Source organism: Apostichopus japonicus, chromosome 18 (assembly GCF_037975245.1).
Source record: "Apostichopus japonicus isolate 1M-3 chromosome 18, ASM3797524v1, whole genome shotgun sequence".
In the NCBI taxonomy this organism is placed as follows: domain Eukaryota; kingdom Metazoa; phylum Echinodermata; class Holothuroidea; order Aspidochirotida; family Stichopodidae; genus Apostichopus; species Apostichopus japonicus.
The window spans coordinates 12,846,050-12,863,238 of record NC_092578.1 but is presented as its reverse complement, the minus strand read 5'-3'; the positions used below and the strand labels follow the sequence as shown (position 1 = coordinate 12,863,238).

Genomic DNA, 17,189 nt, shown 5'->3' with positions numbered 1-17,189 from the left:
ATGATCAACAAATAAACGTTGTTCACAGGCATGCAAAGCTATAGCTACAGGCGTACATACAGTACTCGCGACATATGTGTGTATTCCTTGTCTTAGTTCCCTTTAGCTGCCGGTTCGGATTTTCGTGATTTTTATTCACTGGTTCCTGATTTTTCCGCGCCTGGCTTGCCTTTAATACATAACACCAGACGACCGCTAATTTTCATAAACGACGCTTGGAAATTTCCCAAACGTTACTACATCCAAACCTGAGATTTTCATGTGCCTCGAATCCAACATTGAGAACAGGCCTATGAATACGGTTTTCTATATTTTTGTTCAAATTTATGCTGCACAAGTAAATGCAATTTGTTATTATTAGAAACGTCATTGGAGTTGTTTTTAGTTCTTATTATTCCTTTACATCAATCTGGAAACGTTAAACAGTAATCCTACACTAGTTACGTTGTCACCATTTACTTAGTTTGATTGGCCTAAGCTTAAATTTTCTAATTGAGCTTGAAGGGAGTTAATAATAGTAACGAACAAGGAAGTTAAACACTAAGTTCGGCATATTTTTTATTTGTTCATAAACGGAATTATATTGAACATAAGCTCAAAATAACGTCGGAGTGTAAGAATTAGGTATTAAAATTAACATTTTGGTAAAGATTGAAGATGGATGATTTGTTTGAGATACTTTTTGAGATGGAAAAGTTTGGGTAACTATTCTTGGCGCTTTTCGGGCCATTAACATACATAGGATACATACAAGCCTTTGTTACATGCATGAGAAGAGTTGCATTAAGTACAATGTACCAATTTTGGAGGAAGATAGGCTATTTCATTACTAGGGTTGTGCGGGATCCCGGTAGTCAAGTGAATACCGGTATCCCGATCCCGGCTTTGACTAATCCCGATCACAGTGCAATGTGTAACTACTACCGGTATTGGGAAAACAACCGGTTATTTCATTCGTTTTGGTATCATTCCCGGGAATCCCGGACTGTCCCCGGACATAATAAAAAATATCTACGTGTTACTATTTGAATTAGAGAAAAGAAAACACGTTTATTTCTGGTTTCTGTGTTCTTAGTTTGAATAATATCTTATCAATTTACGCACTGGCCTATAGACATATTAACGAATCAACTTTTCACGTAGTAATTTGGACCTAGGCTACACCAAATATCGAACGTTAGTTATGCTCAGCATGTTACGAGACCTCAAAGTTATTCAGAAATTTTCGTTATTTATTCTTCCTGCAAATGATGATTGTGAAGGTTCCCATGTACAAAAGCTCACCATTATGCATTTCACCACATTTTGTTTTAATAATTATAACGATTTAATCATTTTTGATCCAAAACCGAAGGGAGCATATCAAATTAAATCCATCTTCGCAAGGGACTGTATATTATCATAGCCTAGGGTACGGTACTGTTACACACTGCTGTGCGGCACTTGAGAGTTGATGCTGTAATGAAATGGATTCGTTTATTAATGCGGGGGGGGGGGGGTTCCACGATGTCATTTCTAGTTATCTTTCGCTACTTTTTTATTTTCTGGAGTAAACAACAGCCGATTAATGATATAAATAAATCTGTACTATTCTTATTATATATGTAGTTTATAATCCCGTATTTATGTAGCCCCTATCTTACATTATTATTGTCTGAAGTTCCAAACAGGTGGGGACTTGTTGATAGTTAAAAACTTTTCATTGTGAACTTTTAAACTTAAAGTATTAGTAGTAAGTCATGTCCTGTCTTTCCGACATGCTTAGTGATTCCCGTTAAATTAAATTGAATTTAGGTAAAAATTCATGCAAACTAAACCATCGGCCGATCCTAATTCTAAGCCTATACATCGAAAGTTACGCCGTATACACCTCGCAAGAAAACCACGATAACCTTGAATGAAAAAACAATATTTTGCACTTGAAGATCTGTCTTCCCCCAAAATGCAATGATAAGGTCTAGACCCAGTACTTCTTGATACATTGAGTTTCCAATTACTAGTCAAAAACATTTTCTGGAAAAAAAAACGTACGATATTTTTCACAAAAATTGATGATTAGATAAGTGCTTCCTCACAATCAACGAGCCGCCCCGAAATTCGCTCCCCTTACGTAAAACTTCTATATATATTACACGTGGAAAAACACGAGTTTTTACACACATAATTCCCATTGACATTGGTCACGGAACATAAGTAGGTCATCGACATTCGAACTTGGCAACTTGCCCAAGTTCATCGCACCATGGGAACGACCCAACAGATTGAACATTATGTTACATTTTCCCGCCATCTGGACGCCGATTGTAAATTTTGGTGTAATATGCAAATTATGAATGGTACTGCCCTTGGTTAAAACTTAAACTATTGCTACACATACAAATTTTGGGAAACTGTTGTATAGAAGAAACTATTGTATCAAATGTAAAGTACTGTATGGTAGGCCTACTATAATTTACAAAAGACGGTTTTCCTCAGGTGATAAGGAAAAGGGATGTTTCGGTGAACTCGATCTCTTTGTATAGTACCTGGATACTTAAAATGACCATGATGTACATGCAGTTTCTATTTCTCTTTAAGTAAGCTCTACTTAGCATTGTTATCCGTTGTGGATCCGTTGTGGATTTTTTGACGCCAGTATTTAACGGTAGGCCTAAGCATTTCTTAAATTGTTGACTGAGCTTCAAAATCCATTTTCAAAAAGTCTGTTTTCATGAAGGTTTTATAAAATCGACATATAGCTAGGGTAGGAAAATATTAACGAAAGTTGTTCTATTATACAAATAAAATACATGTTTCTCGTACTGAGATCTGAAGGGAAAAAACGGGCGGCTATCGTTCTTCTTTTCATGCGCTTATACTATAGTATAGTTTGGAATATGTGGCAACCTTTACGTGATTTCAGAAATGGCTCCTGTTCTTGGAAAAATGACTCCCAGTCATTATTCATTTCTTATATTAATGTTCTTATTATTATTGTATATTATTATATTTTTCATTTCACTATTGGTTATGATACTTCAGGTCCTCGGGAGAAGTTAGCTTTACGCTAACCGAGTTAAATAAATATACGGAGATTTGATCACGGGTGCCAATTTGTATCTACGGATGCCCTTAAAATAACATTCAATGCTAACAGCATCCTCCTATTCTTATGAGGCGAATAGCACATAATATCAATAGGATGGTCGGTGGGAGGTACCTTAGATTATGAAATTGTGTTGCGGGCGCTGAGCGAGTGTATGGAGGGCCCGAATGCCCGACATTTTTTATTTTTTAATTATTCGCATTTTTATCCAGGGTTGCTTATTCAGCAAAAGCTGGTTTCCAATAAGGCCCTGCTTTTTACATTCAACGTTATACATAAAAAGTAAAACATAGCAATACAAAAACAATTAAATGTACAGATACAAAACAATTAAAGCTGTAAAGTGGAGACAACTACAAAAAAATGGAAATAAAAGAATTATCAAAAATTGGGCTTGCAAATAATAACTGGAAAGTTTTGGAAACCAACACTATGCTAGTTATTTCAACATGCGCGTTGAAACTTTCAATACCCAAGAGCTGATATAATGTAATAGCTGAACAAAGTCAGGAAGCAATATAAAAAAATATATATTGTAAAAACAGCAAATAAGATTCATAATGCAAAAGTTATCATTGTAATCACTCTTTGGTGAAAGGATTGGTGTGCCTACGACATGAAATTGAAACACAGTAGAAGACTTTCAGTTAATCTCAAATAGTTTTCCATCCAGTTCACATGCATCATGGACTCGCAATAACATAGAGAATATAATTTTGCCCTTCAGCTATGTATTTTCCAGGCATAAAGCTGACACATCAACCTTGTGTTTAACTGCCTTTATATAAGCAATGTAGCAACTTTTCTCTCATCCTAAATCTGTGTTATAGAAACATAGTTCAGCTATACACTCTATACTGTCTTGATTGCTCATTGAAGTGCATATAATCCTTATGTCCTGTGAAACTTTGGTTTAATTAAATTAGTTCGCATAAGCGATCTTGTGGTCATTCTGATCTTGCAAAACCTGCTCAACCATGTGTGGTATAGCCAGATAAGCAGCCACTATGCAACAATTCAAGTGGAAATTTTGCACCTTCGGTGTAAGGGGACTGTTTCCCTAATGTGAGGCTTCCCTTAATTGCACCAAGAATTATTAAAAGAAAATTGCCATGTATAATCATTATGCACTGGCAAATATCTTGTTTGGTTTTACTATATTATAGATTCCTAAACCATGTAGGGACTAGATTGTTTGTTTCAATTCAGGATAGCTGATTTACAATTCAGTGTTATTTGTGGAAACCTTCTTCTATATTACAGAGAGTGATTACAAGGTAATTTAACATATATGGTATAGTAGACATCATCTCAGGTTCATTCAGTCCTAAGTGTCGGTATGGATTTTCCACTGCGGTTCTTCACATTGATTGCTGTACTGGTCCATACTTCAGTGACTCAGATCTCTCAGAGAACAGTAACGACTAGTATCACTCCGACACCAACAGTAGTCAATGCATGTAAGTGGACCTCTTTATTCATATTGTCATGATGTTTATTAAAATTATTTGTAAGTCACAATTAAATGAAGAAAAAGATAAGAGATAAAATTTCACACTAATTTTGACCTTGAGTCATTCAAATTAGCCTCCCTTAGGCTAAATTAACCCATTGCTGAAAAAGCCCTGAAGGCGTGAAGAATTTTGTTGATCTAGAAGAGCCTTTTGGTAATGAAAATGTACCAAAATATTCTTTTTGTTTTTGTAAGTAAGCAGTGCCAATATTTTTCATTTTAGCAGAAGCATTTGTTGAAAATACAAACAATAATGTGCCATGCATGTTCTTGATAAATTGTTAAAACTGTAGTTAAAAATTTATTCAATTTGTTGAGAACCATTCCAATACTGGAATTTGGTAATGAGAAATGCACAGAGGATCCATTTATAACTTTTGCTGGAAAGTAGTTAATTGTTTGCGTAAAATGTTGGCTCCCTCATGAGAGATTGCATTGCAATTATTAAAAACAGAATCTGATCAAACTTTGTATTTTTTCCATTTCATTTCCAAACACATTAACTACAGAGCAATGGCCCAGAGTAAAGTGTGCTTACAAATTTATGATGTTTACGCATAAAAACACGGTGGCTAATGAATCTTGTTATTCTGTAGGGCATTAAAAAATGAGGAACTTTATTTGCAATTACATGGTCATTACTTGTCTAGCAATTGTCCAGTCATCCTACTACTCTTACTTTCTAGTCCAGTTTGTTAAACTGTTTATTCCTAACTGTGTTTGTTTGCTTTGTAAAGGCTGGTTCTCACAGTGAAAGCTGCAGTGAAAGTGTGCATATATATCCTATCTTGATTATCAATGCCAACAAATTTGGGAAATTTGCACCCAATTTATTATTATATTCATTTTTCTTCATTTAATGGATCTGTTTCAAGTCCAGAATGAACATGAATAACATGTGCCTGCTTTTGTCCTTCCTTTCCTTCATTTCTCCCACTTTTGATCTCCCTTTTCTACTTTTTCATTTGTTACATTTGTCCATTTTTTCCCTTTTGTAGTTATAAAAGTACAAAAGTTTTGCTGTAAGAAATATACTGTAAGGCATAATCCCGTACATTTATGTCAAATTTACAATTTTATTTATGTTTCATTTAATGTTAGTCTGTGAGCCAGCCGGCCTATCTGGTCCAGGAGTCAGATGTAACACAACAGGTCTGTGCATCCCATTGGCAGCTATATGTGATTACCATGACAACTGCGGTGATGGGGAGGATGAATTGCAGTGTCCCGGTAAGTACAGACATATTCAGTTTACATTGATTTCAGTGAAGGTTCTTTATAGTGACAGAAATATTATTAAATATTGATAAAATAAGTACAAAATTATTGTTGACCACTTTACATTTTGTATGGTATATATGCAAATAACTCAAAGCAATGTATGCTTTATTGTTTCTGTACATGACTGCATTTATCTTGCATGGTCTATTAAGGAGGTCATTTTTAGCTGATTTTTTTTTTCAGAACAAATGCTTGTATACTATTACTAATTGCTATAATTTCCTATTGAAAAATATGTATGCAGTGGTTGCTATTATTATTGTATGTTCAATACTGTTCATGTAGGCTGTTGTAGTGTAATATTATGGATTATATTTAATTGATGCTATAACGTTCCTTGAAGTTCCTTAGCTACTATGGATTTTTGGTCTCTGTCTTAGTGAGTACAAGAACCCTATGCTTTTCTGTGAAGTTCAATTCGATCAAAGTCTGAAAAATTGAAAATGAATCACAAAGCCAACTTAGACAACAACCCCAAGTTGGGCGAGATCCATATTTAACAATTCCCTCTACCTGACACTATACACGGAGTTCTATTGTGTAATATTATAGTGTGTAATATGTTGAATTCAAAGGGATATACTTTAGAAAAGTACATTAGTATTCAGTTTTGAGCTTGTACACAGTCCAAAAGTTAATTAGTACTCCCATGGTACTTGATGAGGACAAATAAATAATGCTTACTGCTGGAAAGTCAATACCCATAAAACTGCGATTTCGAGCTCTACTTGTGAACATGCTTGAAGATAGAGTCATATTCCAGTACAACCAGACAGTGAGGGAAACTAAATATGTATGATAGTAATATGAGCAGAACATGTATTCTATATAAATGTTTATATACAAATATAAAGATAGATAAATATATCTATACGTATATATATTGATACACATGTATATAGATATAGATATATATATATATCTTTATATTTCTATATATACCATTAAATCCTGCCTTTGGTCGACATCTGTTAAAAGTTAACATTTGGTGGACAAAAGTTGTATATATATCTGTAAAAACACGTGTAATTGAGTAAATGAATGCCAAGGCACACTTCTACGGAACCCCTTTGCCATTCCTTCATCTGTCTTTTTTACTACATAGTCCGTTAGAGAATTACACTTTTTGGGCCTTGATTGGTGTCCCCTTAGCTTATTTTATATAAATTGTGTATGATAGGGGGTCTTTGTATATTAAGTCATTTCTAAGGGACGGTATATGTCTACTTAAAACCCTCATTTTGAGTGGACAAAGTTATATCTTCATAAAACTAATGGAAAAGCTATTATTGTAGAGATTTGACTAATTCTAACCAAGATCTGGACATTAAGGGTTAATCATTGACCCTTTGATTGAATACCTTCTGTTAGACTACTACCAACCGAAATTAAATCACCTCACCACAAATGATGTGCAAATGATGTGCTGAAAGTGCATTTAATAGTTTATATATCTAACATGAATTTGTTAGAATGACAGAAATGTTGCAAATTTATAAATGGACATAGCTGAAAATAAATATAGCAATTAGTAACTAATATAAATTTATGCTGTATTTTTAAAGGACTTAATTCACACTTGTCCAGGATCGTGTTGGAGGAAGGTGTGGTGAACTTGGTCCTTCCTCGAATTTCAAGGGACGAGGCCACTATATGTTGGACCCATTTTTTTAAAAGGATAGTAGAATGTCTGAGACGTAAGATGTTAGGGGAAATAATGTCACTCGTGAGGTCTGGAGCAGCGACCTTTGTAAATCCTCCTGATCCCTCTGTGAATAATGTATAAAATGGTTTTAAGCAGACTGTTAGCCAATAAAATCATCTGAAATTACATCTTAGCCTGCTAAGGCAGAAATTTTCCAAAATAAACTTGTAGTGTCTCCTGTGCACTCAGTTCCGCAAAAAAGTTCTTTCACTAGTAAGTGGTTTATAATTAGTGAAAAATAGTCTTCATACGTTGCTTGTTATCAAAATGACAACCACAATAACATGATGTTTGATTAATTTTAGGGAAGGAAATGTGTTTTGGTATTTTCTTTTTATATATTCCTAAAGTTTCAAACTTCAGTCTGTGAATAGTGACCAGTCGTAACTGCGATGGTGATGGTTTGGTCCTAACTGAGATAACAGGGAAATTGCACATATTGTTGATAATGGATTCCACACTTTATTCAACATAAACAGAACTTCACTGTCATCATTCTAAGACCATCTAGACGAAGGATAGGCTTTGAATGCAATGAGCTTGGTTGATGGTATCGATTGCAGAAATATTGAGCAATATTCCGCATGTCAATTTTCTCCTAAGTCGTAAATGGAGAGTGGATTTTTCGATGTGGCAAGAATTTCCCAAAGTGGCAGGTTGACTCATTGAAATTTTTTCCGAGGATTGCTATGCACAATATTGGGCTCATGAAACGATACTATGTTATAAATACCATACACACACAAAACACGAGAAAACAAACATTAAAGTAGGTCCTGTCTAAATTGCAAACAAAATTTTATTGCTTCCTCTAAGAAAAAAGCAAGCATACCATGCAAAAGTAAAACAAGGAAGGCAGACAGACCATGCAAACAACCTTTCTTATTTTGTTGAAACAACAAAACAACAGTCATAATAAGAAATTCAAGGCAGTTGAAGTTTGAAATACCTACAGAATACCTCCACTTTTTCTTAAGTCAAAAACATGAGTGTGAATTACATCTTGATCTCAGTGAGCTTGAATCGAGGGAGAAATATATTTTTTAGTTAAGTTGACTAGCCTAATTAAGAGCTTTCTGATGGTGAGGAATGGCAACAAGTAGCTGTTATCATTTCTACTGTTTCCAGTTTTTGACTTATGACATACACACAGCCTCCCCCCCCCCCCCCCCGACAAGTAAATTGCAATGTATCCAAGTTTTTACATGTTTTTCTTTTCACAAAAGTGTAAAAATTGTGCACCAAGTGGCTCCATGGGGGTTTTCATGTTTGAAAAATCTCCAGGCTCTGAGGGGAAATGTACCATCCTCAGAACCCCTTTACACTACGTACACGAGACATGCGTTAACACGCGGAGGTACACATTCAAACATTCCCAAAGGAAATCATGCGTATGCCCATAGAGAAGATTGTTCCAATCTCATTATAGTATGTATTCAATCTTGATAAGGAAGATTAAAAGTCTCTTTGAGGAACTATGCCATCAGGATATCAGTACAAGAAATCCAAGAAAATTGGCAGTCGATCATATTGGGGGCAATGCAGAATATATTGGATGCAATACAAGGTTTTGAAGCAGTCTACTTATTCTGGCTGGAGTTCCTTCTAGAGTGCTGTTTTGGCTCACCCCTGTGATGTCAGAGTCTAAGACAACACTGATAAAATGGAAATATATCCCTTATATATCCCTTAGTGCCAAGTAACTTTGCACTCATGACTTGTTGCCTAGAGTAGCTGACATTAAGACCCAACATGAACTGTCACTTTCCAGAGACCAGAAATGAAAATATTTATATTATGAAACTCAAAACATAACTTTTCTTTTAAGTTGGCTTGTTCAATATTAAAACAATTACAAGGCAGTGAAAGTTAATTTTTAAATAACCATACTGAAACCTACCAAATTAATTTATATAATCCCAATTGATAACAGAGAATTAATATTGCCTCTTGTGCAAGACCAGGAATGAAAATGCTTAAAATATGCAGCTCCAGATATAAGTTTAAAAAAAAATTGTTTTTTCTACAACATAACTTCTGGAAGTACCATCAGCAGTTTGGTTTAACATCTTGGCGGTGTGAAATACAATGATAGAGAAACAAACTTAACCTTCTTGAAAGTGAGTTAGAAACTTGACAACACAAATTGGGGATGTTTATGACCACTTTGCATTAAAATGTGCATTGTAAGTTATATATTACAGCCTGTCTTTTATATGGTTGTGGACATAACCCCCTGTAGAAATTATGCTAATTTCATGTCAAGAGTATGGACTACATATCTGTGTTGCATTAAGTTTGATTAATGTTTGTGTCAACTGCTTCACTAGTGTATGATACAACTACTCTAAAATACAATTGCTATTAAAAGCTTTGCAATGAAAATATACCTATCAAACTTTTCTGTGAAACACAAAAAACACGAAGTCTTCTTAATGACCCAATTTGAAATCACTATCTTATACGTCATTGAACTTCAACATGTGGTTAATGGTTGAAGACCACATGCTTAACAGGCGGGAGTTAGACGCAAAGTTGATAGTGCACTCCGGAACAAGGAAAAGTATTTCCAATGTGTGATCAGTACCTATGAGTGGTCGCAAATATTGCTCAAACAATACGTGGACACGAAAAGTCCACGAAGTGGCTCAATTTTTAAAATGGAATTGGTTTCAAGATAGTAGATAGACAAACGATGTTTATGATTACGATGGATTTTATTCTGTCTTCTTTGTTGACAACCTATCTGTGTCTTTTATACGTGATGCATGAACATTATTTTATATATATATCAGAGGGCAGTATTTACTTTTAGTATACTAATCAAAACATTACAGTAAATACATTAAACTGCCAAAAATTCCACTAACTTAAAACTGATATGTTCTGGTAATGATCAAACCTGCAAGGTTTTAGGGGAGTTCACCTCTTAATTCCCATCAGCTTTAGATCATTCACATTCTTTGCCCTCTTTTTCCCATATTACAACTAAAATAGGATGTTAAATGGCAGTCCTATAGGAGCAGAAATGGGTGCAATTGACAATGACATGCCTGCCTTATAATTCTCTGGTCATATTAATATCCAAAAGAATAGGCTCAATATAAAATCTAGTGTTCATTTTTGATCGTCGAACACATGGAAGTGGTTTCAAAAGAGCTTTTGTTGGCTTCCTACTACTTTGGATTCACGAAGGTCAACTATTAAAGTTTGTTGTATGTTCTTGTGGAGACCTTGCAAGTGTTTGCCATCAAACACAATCCCATAAAAATACTATATAGGCTACTTTTATTTGAAATTTAGGCACAAAGGCATTCCTTGAAGAAATTCCACTCAAAATTGATCATGACAAGTGCAAAGTTCAATAATGCAGCCATGAAATAAAAAATCTTTAAGATAGCTAGGTTACAGACAAAACTTTGTGGTACATATGTATGTAAGTATGTATGTATGTATTTCCTCCTGCAAGCAGGAATATGAATAAAAAATAAATAAATGTATAATGTATAATTTTTCTCAGCTGGTTCATCAGTTTATATATATTTGTATTAAGGTTTATGAGGAACGATAAATATATAGAGTGAAAAAACGTACTTGACATGCCTATGATAACACTGCTCACCATTTTGTATTTATTGAAAAAATTTACATTCAACATTTAACATTCAACATTTATGAGTTGCCCACAAAAGTGGCCAAAGGGTATAGCTATATGTATGTATGGGCTACTGAAGAATCTATACTCATGCAATACCTTACTTGATTGCTGATCATATGAACCCATAACTAGTTTGACTCAAATTGTTGGCAATATGTACAATATGGTAAAGTGCGGATGACTCAAAGTTTGGAACTCAAACATACAGGCCTGAAATAATCTGCAATTTATATAGTATTTCCTCCATGCTTAGAAGAAAGTTGTATTGTAAACAAAACATACATTTATTATCAAAAGGTCTGGGTTATAGATCATGCACATCTTTGCAGATCAGGAAATCCTGTGTGCACTTCTGACAGTAACCGGAAACTTCCTTCACAGAAAAAGTGCAGAACAACTCTCTAGTATAGCCCGGAATGATGAGAAAGGCAACTTTGTCGTAGTGATATCATCTTTTCATTGTCATAGATGTTACTTCCTTCATTGCAAACCTTAATAATGACGAGCTAAGCTTTAAAAATTATGTATCTCTTAATACTGCAGTTTATAATCAGCCTTGAAAGTTAATTGTCAGGACAAAACTTTGTAGAGATATTTTGCGTCAGTGATCTTAGACAGTGGGAGAGCTAGGGGTATTGGTCAGGGGGACGAGAATGGTCTGCAGGGGCGCTTCCGACACTATCTAAGCAGAGCGCCACCACAGGTTGGGGCGTAGGGTACAGAAATTTTTTGAGTAAAGATACTCCCTTGATCGCCGGAAATGACCCTTTCCGGGCCTGGCTAATTTGCAGATAAACGAAGAATAAATAGGTGTCATCGCCAAATTACACCAACAAAATGTAACAAATGTCAATAGGAAGATGAGAGTGCAATAAAAAAGTCAATAACCGCAAATAAGTAAGAAGTGGTAAAGAGCTGAAAGGGGCGCCAGCAGTCCATTTGAGTCCGTCAAGGGGAGGGGGCATCCGCCCCCCTGACTGTATGGACGCTCCGCCACTGATCTTAGAGAATTATTGACCATCCATTGCCTATTCATCATCCAAATAATCATCTACAATTCATTAACATGCAGTTGAAAGAAGACCGAAATGAGAAATAAAATCATTAATAAAATAAAATAAATAAACACTTTAAAAGGAACTAATATGCATTGTGTAGAATTATAGCAGCATACTTCAATAGTTATATAAGTTTTATTTATTGACTGTATCCATCCTTCATATCTGTCATGGTGTTTTTCACTATACAGAAGCACCTAGGATTACCTTCCTGTCCCAGAATGCATCAGTGATTGTGTAGAATTATAGCAGCATACTTTAAGAGAACTATATAAGTTTTATTTATTGACTGTATCCATCCTTCATATCTATCATGGTGTTTTTCACTATATACAGAAGCACCTAGGATTACCTTCCTGTCCCAGAATGCATCAGTGAGCCCTGGATTTCCTTATGTAGTCATTTGTGTGGCTGAAGGGTATCCCACACCGAATATCACCTGGCTGGACAGCAGCTTGGAATCAATTCCCCAGCAATTTCTCGCTGCCGGAGCATCGTTCATAGAGATACAACTTTCAAGTTCAGAAACATTTACACGGTGAGTTTTTGAGAAAGATAAAAGCTGTGATGTGTCACGTACATCTGATACTGGAGCAGTTGTTTCTCATGAGTTTGATATGCTAACAGCTTAGCTAGGCAAATGAGTGTCTTTCTGGTTACATAATTCACCTATGGGTCTAGATTTGACCGGTGTGAAGTTAGATACTTATTCCCCGTTCCTCGTTCGATATTCGCGAATGAGTAACTGCTACCTATTCAGTTACGTATTCGACAATGGTATCGACGTAACACCTCTGGCAAGGCAAAAGCTTTCTTACAAGATGATCAACATTTGGTCGTGGTAAGAGGTTCATCTATGGGTCATATACTCTAATGAATATTTAGAAGGATACCATAATGCATCTTTTCCGGTCCGAATAGTTCTTGACCAACTAAAATGACCAGTACTTCATCAGTTTCTAAATTAATGTAACGGGACCTGAAAAAAGATCACTCTAGGCCCTAATCAAAACTAGCACGCCTTGGACCACCTAACCAATGGGTCATAGGAATTCTTAACACATTGTAGAAGGATACCATAATGCGTCTTGACCGGTCCAAAGCGTGCTTGACCAATTAAAATGACCACTAAATCAACAATTTTTTAAATAAATGTAACAGGAACTGAAATAAAAACATTTGGGCCCTGATCAAAACCACCACGCCTTGGACCACCCAACCAATGGGTCGTATGAACTCTTAAGTCATTGTAGAAGGGTACCATAATGCGTCTTGCCCGGTCCAAAGCGTGCTTGACCAATTTAAATGACCATTAAGTCATTACTTTTTTAATGAGTGAAAAGGGACCACGAAAAAGCTTTGGGCCCTAATCCATGCAGCACGCCTTGGACCACCAAACCGATGGTTAACATGAACTCTAAGGACATTGTAGAAGGGTACCATAATGCGTCTTGCCCGGTCCAAAGCGTGCTTGACCAATTCAAATGACCACTAAATAATTACTTCTTTATTGAGTGTAACGGGACCACAAAAAAGCTTTGGGCCCTAATCCATGCAGCACGCCTTGGACCACCAAACCGATGGTTAACATGAACTCTAGGGACATTGTAGAAGGGTAACATTATGCATCTTGCCCGGTCCAAAGCGTGCTTGACCAATTCAAATGACCACTAAATAATTACTTATTCAATGAGTGTAACGGGACCACAAAAAAGCCTTGGGCCCTAATCCATGCAGCACGCCTTGAACCACCAAACCGATGGTTAATATGAACTCTAAGGACATTGTAGAAGGGTACCATAATGCGTCTTGCCCGGTCCAAAGCGTGCTTGACCAATTCAAATGACCACTAAATAATTACTTCTTTATTGAGTGTAACGGGACCACAAAAAAGCTTTGGGCCCTAATCCATGCAGCACGCCTTGGACCACCAAACCGATGGTTAACATGAACTCTAGGGACATTGTAGAAGGGTACCATTATGCATCTTGCCCGGTCCAAAGCGTGCTTGACCAATTCAAATGACCACTAAATAATTACTTATTCAATGAGTGTAACGGGACCACAAAAAAAGCCTTGGGCCCTAATCCATACAGCACGCCTTGGACCACCAAACCGATGGTTAACATGAACTCTAAGGACATTGTAGAAGGGTACCATAATGCGTCTTGCCCGGTCCAAAGCGTGCTTGACCAGTTAAAATGACCACTAAATCATTACTTCTTTAATGAGTGTAAAGGGACCACGAAAATAATCACTTTAGGCACTTATCAAGGCTAACACGCCTTGGACCACCCAACCATTGGGTCATATGAATTCTTATTCATGGCCGCATGCAGGGACGTAGCTAAGGCCTGATGATTGGGGGGGGGGGTGTAGTGGCTGAAATTCCAACTGGATGGGTTTTGGAGCCGGAAAATTACGACTGCTGTCTTGTAACTCCCCCCCCCCCCCCTCCCCCAGCACTACTTGTCAACGATACGGTCAGTGTCAGTCAGACACCCTATCTTTCGCGTTTGCACTTTTGTTCCGAGCTTTTTTTTCGGTACTGGTGCACCCTTTGCCCTCACTTCACAAACTTATTAATGACTCTGGTTAATGGAGTAAGCAACTGAGTATAAGTTTTCTGCTTGATAGGCTACATAGACTAGTAACTACAAAAGCTAACAAAGAGGAAAACAACAAATTTTCAACAAATTATATTCGACGACATAGTGAAATTACCCCAAAATACAGTGCTTTTTCCTAGCGCTTAATATTTTCTTGGGGTGGGGTGGGGGAGGGGGTGAGACTATTTATCACTCACATGAAAAAAAGGATTTGGAATTTGGAGCATTTGGAATGAAATGAACAATTAACAAATTTTGCAGAAAAATGTTGAGTTGACGAGATACGATAAGTTGTCAATTATACATTTTGCCCAAAAAATATTTCAATTGCTCAGTTGGAATGAAGTGAACAATTGAACATTTTGCCAAAAAATGTCCATTTGACGAGATAAGGTAAGTTGTCAATTAAACATTTTGCAGAAAATTTTTCAGTTGCTCAGATGGAATGAAGTGAACAATTGAACATTTTGCAGCAAAACGTCCAATACACTATAGATATGATAAGTTGTCAATTAAATATTTTCAGAAAGGTTGTTCAATTGCTCAGTTAAAGCAACTGAGCAATCCAACATTTTTCTGTTTTTGGATAAGATTTTATCTTGTACTCTAAACAATTTACTGAAAAATTTCACCTAACAGGGCAAAGTGTTCCTTATGTTGATAGCACATTTAAGCTTCCGTAGATTAGCATTGAGCGTATTAATTGTATACGATGTACAGTATTTCCATTAGGCATTTTTTTTTACAGTATTCAAAATCATACGAAGTTTTGTATGGTGGAGTATAAGGATCACGAGATACAATTTCTCAATTTGACAAGGAAAACGTGGTAAATATGACTAATTAAAGGTCAATTTTGACCGAAAGTTTTAGGTCACTCACAAATTACAAGAATATATGAAAATTAGAGTGCGACAGTAGGAAATTCCGACTGTCGCACTCAAATTTTCCAACTATCGTCAGTTTTACCACGATTGGGGGGGGGTGAGACACCCCCTACCCCCACCCCTCTAGCGACGTCCCTGGCCGCATGTCTATATATGGCCAAATTCTGTAGGAAAGCTTTTACAATTTTAGAACGTTACCTCTAAGTGTCTTCCGAATTCATTGATATGTCAGCATATATAACACTTTAACTTGCGCAAATCACTTACGAAATTTCAGGCCTACTCAAAGAGGGAAATTGCAATGTGGGAGTTATTTGAACACAGTGGCATAAAGCGACAGCATCTTTCCAGGGCTAAAGCAAGGCTGTAACAGGCTTGTAGCAGGCTTGTGGCAGGCTTGTGGCAGGCTTGTGGCAGGCTTGTGGCAGCCTTGTGGCAGACTTGTGGCAGGCTTGTGGCAGGCTTGTAGCAGGCATGCACTTTCATAAAAGCTCAACTGAAGCTTACAGCCGGACAAACAATCAAAGTAATGAACAATCCCCTAGGCCTACCATGCATTAATGGCACATGCAGTAACGTTCAAACAAGGAACGAAGAAAATTGTGACTATTTCCGATATTTAATTAATTTGGGAATACAAATGCGAAAATGCAGTTAAACTTTCAACATGCTGCAGATTCTTTCATTAATCTATCACTTAATTATGTTAATGGTTTGACACAAGGGAGCAATCACGCTATGATAAATATGAACTCTCAGTCTTTCCATGGACAAGGTAATTCCATGGACAAGGTAGGCAGTCAGTTCGTAAATCGGTATCACTTAGTTCGAGCCTAATGGTCAAGCGCTCTTTAACGAGAGAAAACTTCTATGAAACATCCTGAATGAATCATTCAATTACAATCAGAACGCATGATCCTTTGTTCCGCTCCTTCACATTTATCTTATGAAGTATTGAGTAATAGTGATATGGAACATCTTTGCACATAGATTGGTAAAATGTATATATTGACTAAACGCGAAATTGGCCTAAAATCTTGCACTTTTGTTAATGGATTGAATATATCTTGTGTATTTAGTAAAATTTATATAGCTAGATTATGGAAGTTATAATTAATATTTAGGTAAAACTGAATAAAAGAAAATTTGCTAAAAACTCACACTAACTCTGGTCTATGTTTAGTTGGAATAAACCCAGTGAAACTTCTTATGGTGGATCTGCCCTCTATACACTCCAACAGAAACTTTCTATTGAAAAATCGCTAAGAGAAGGACAAGCACATGGGAACACGATAAAATGAAAAATGCATAGAATGGCAGTACATAGGGTAACTTGGATTGGTTCATTACCAACTATGACTAATGGAGATCATCAATAAATCAGAAAGGGATT

The 17,189-nt window shown here is 36.2% G+C and overlaps 1 protein-coding gene across 3 annotated transcripts in view; it reads left to right on the top strand.

Annotated features, from left to right (window-relative positions):
• LOC139958773 (uncharacterized) overlaps positions 1-17,189 on the top strand; it is a 40,666-nt gene continuing 23,477 nt past the window's right edge. The window contains exons 1-4 of one of the 3 annotated variants that reach the window (XM_071956106.1): positions 1-337; positions 4,349-4,545; positions 5,700-5,828; positions 12,640-12,838. In XM_071956106.1, coding sequence (XP_071812207.1) covers positions 4,425-4,545; positions 5,700-5,828; positions 12,640-12,838 — 449 coding nt within the window. In that variant the 5' untranslated portion in view covers positions 1-337; positions 4,349-4,424. Of the gene's footprint in view, positions 338-4,348; positions 4,546-5,699; positions 5,829-12,636; positions 12,839-17,189 lie in introns of all 3 variants that reach the window. The other 2 variants (XM_071956105.1, XM_071956104.1) reach the window with 2 other exon arrangements.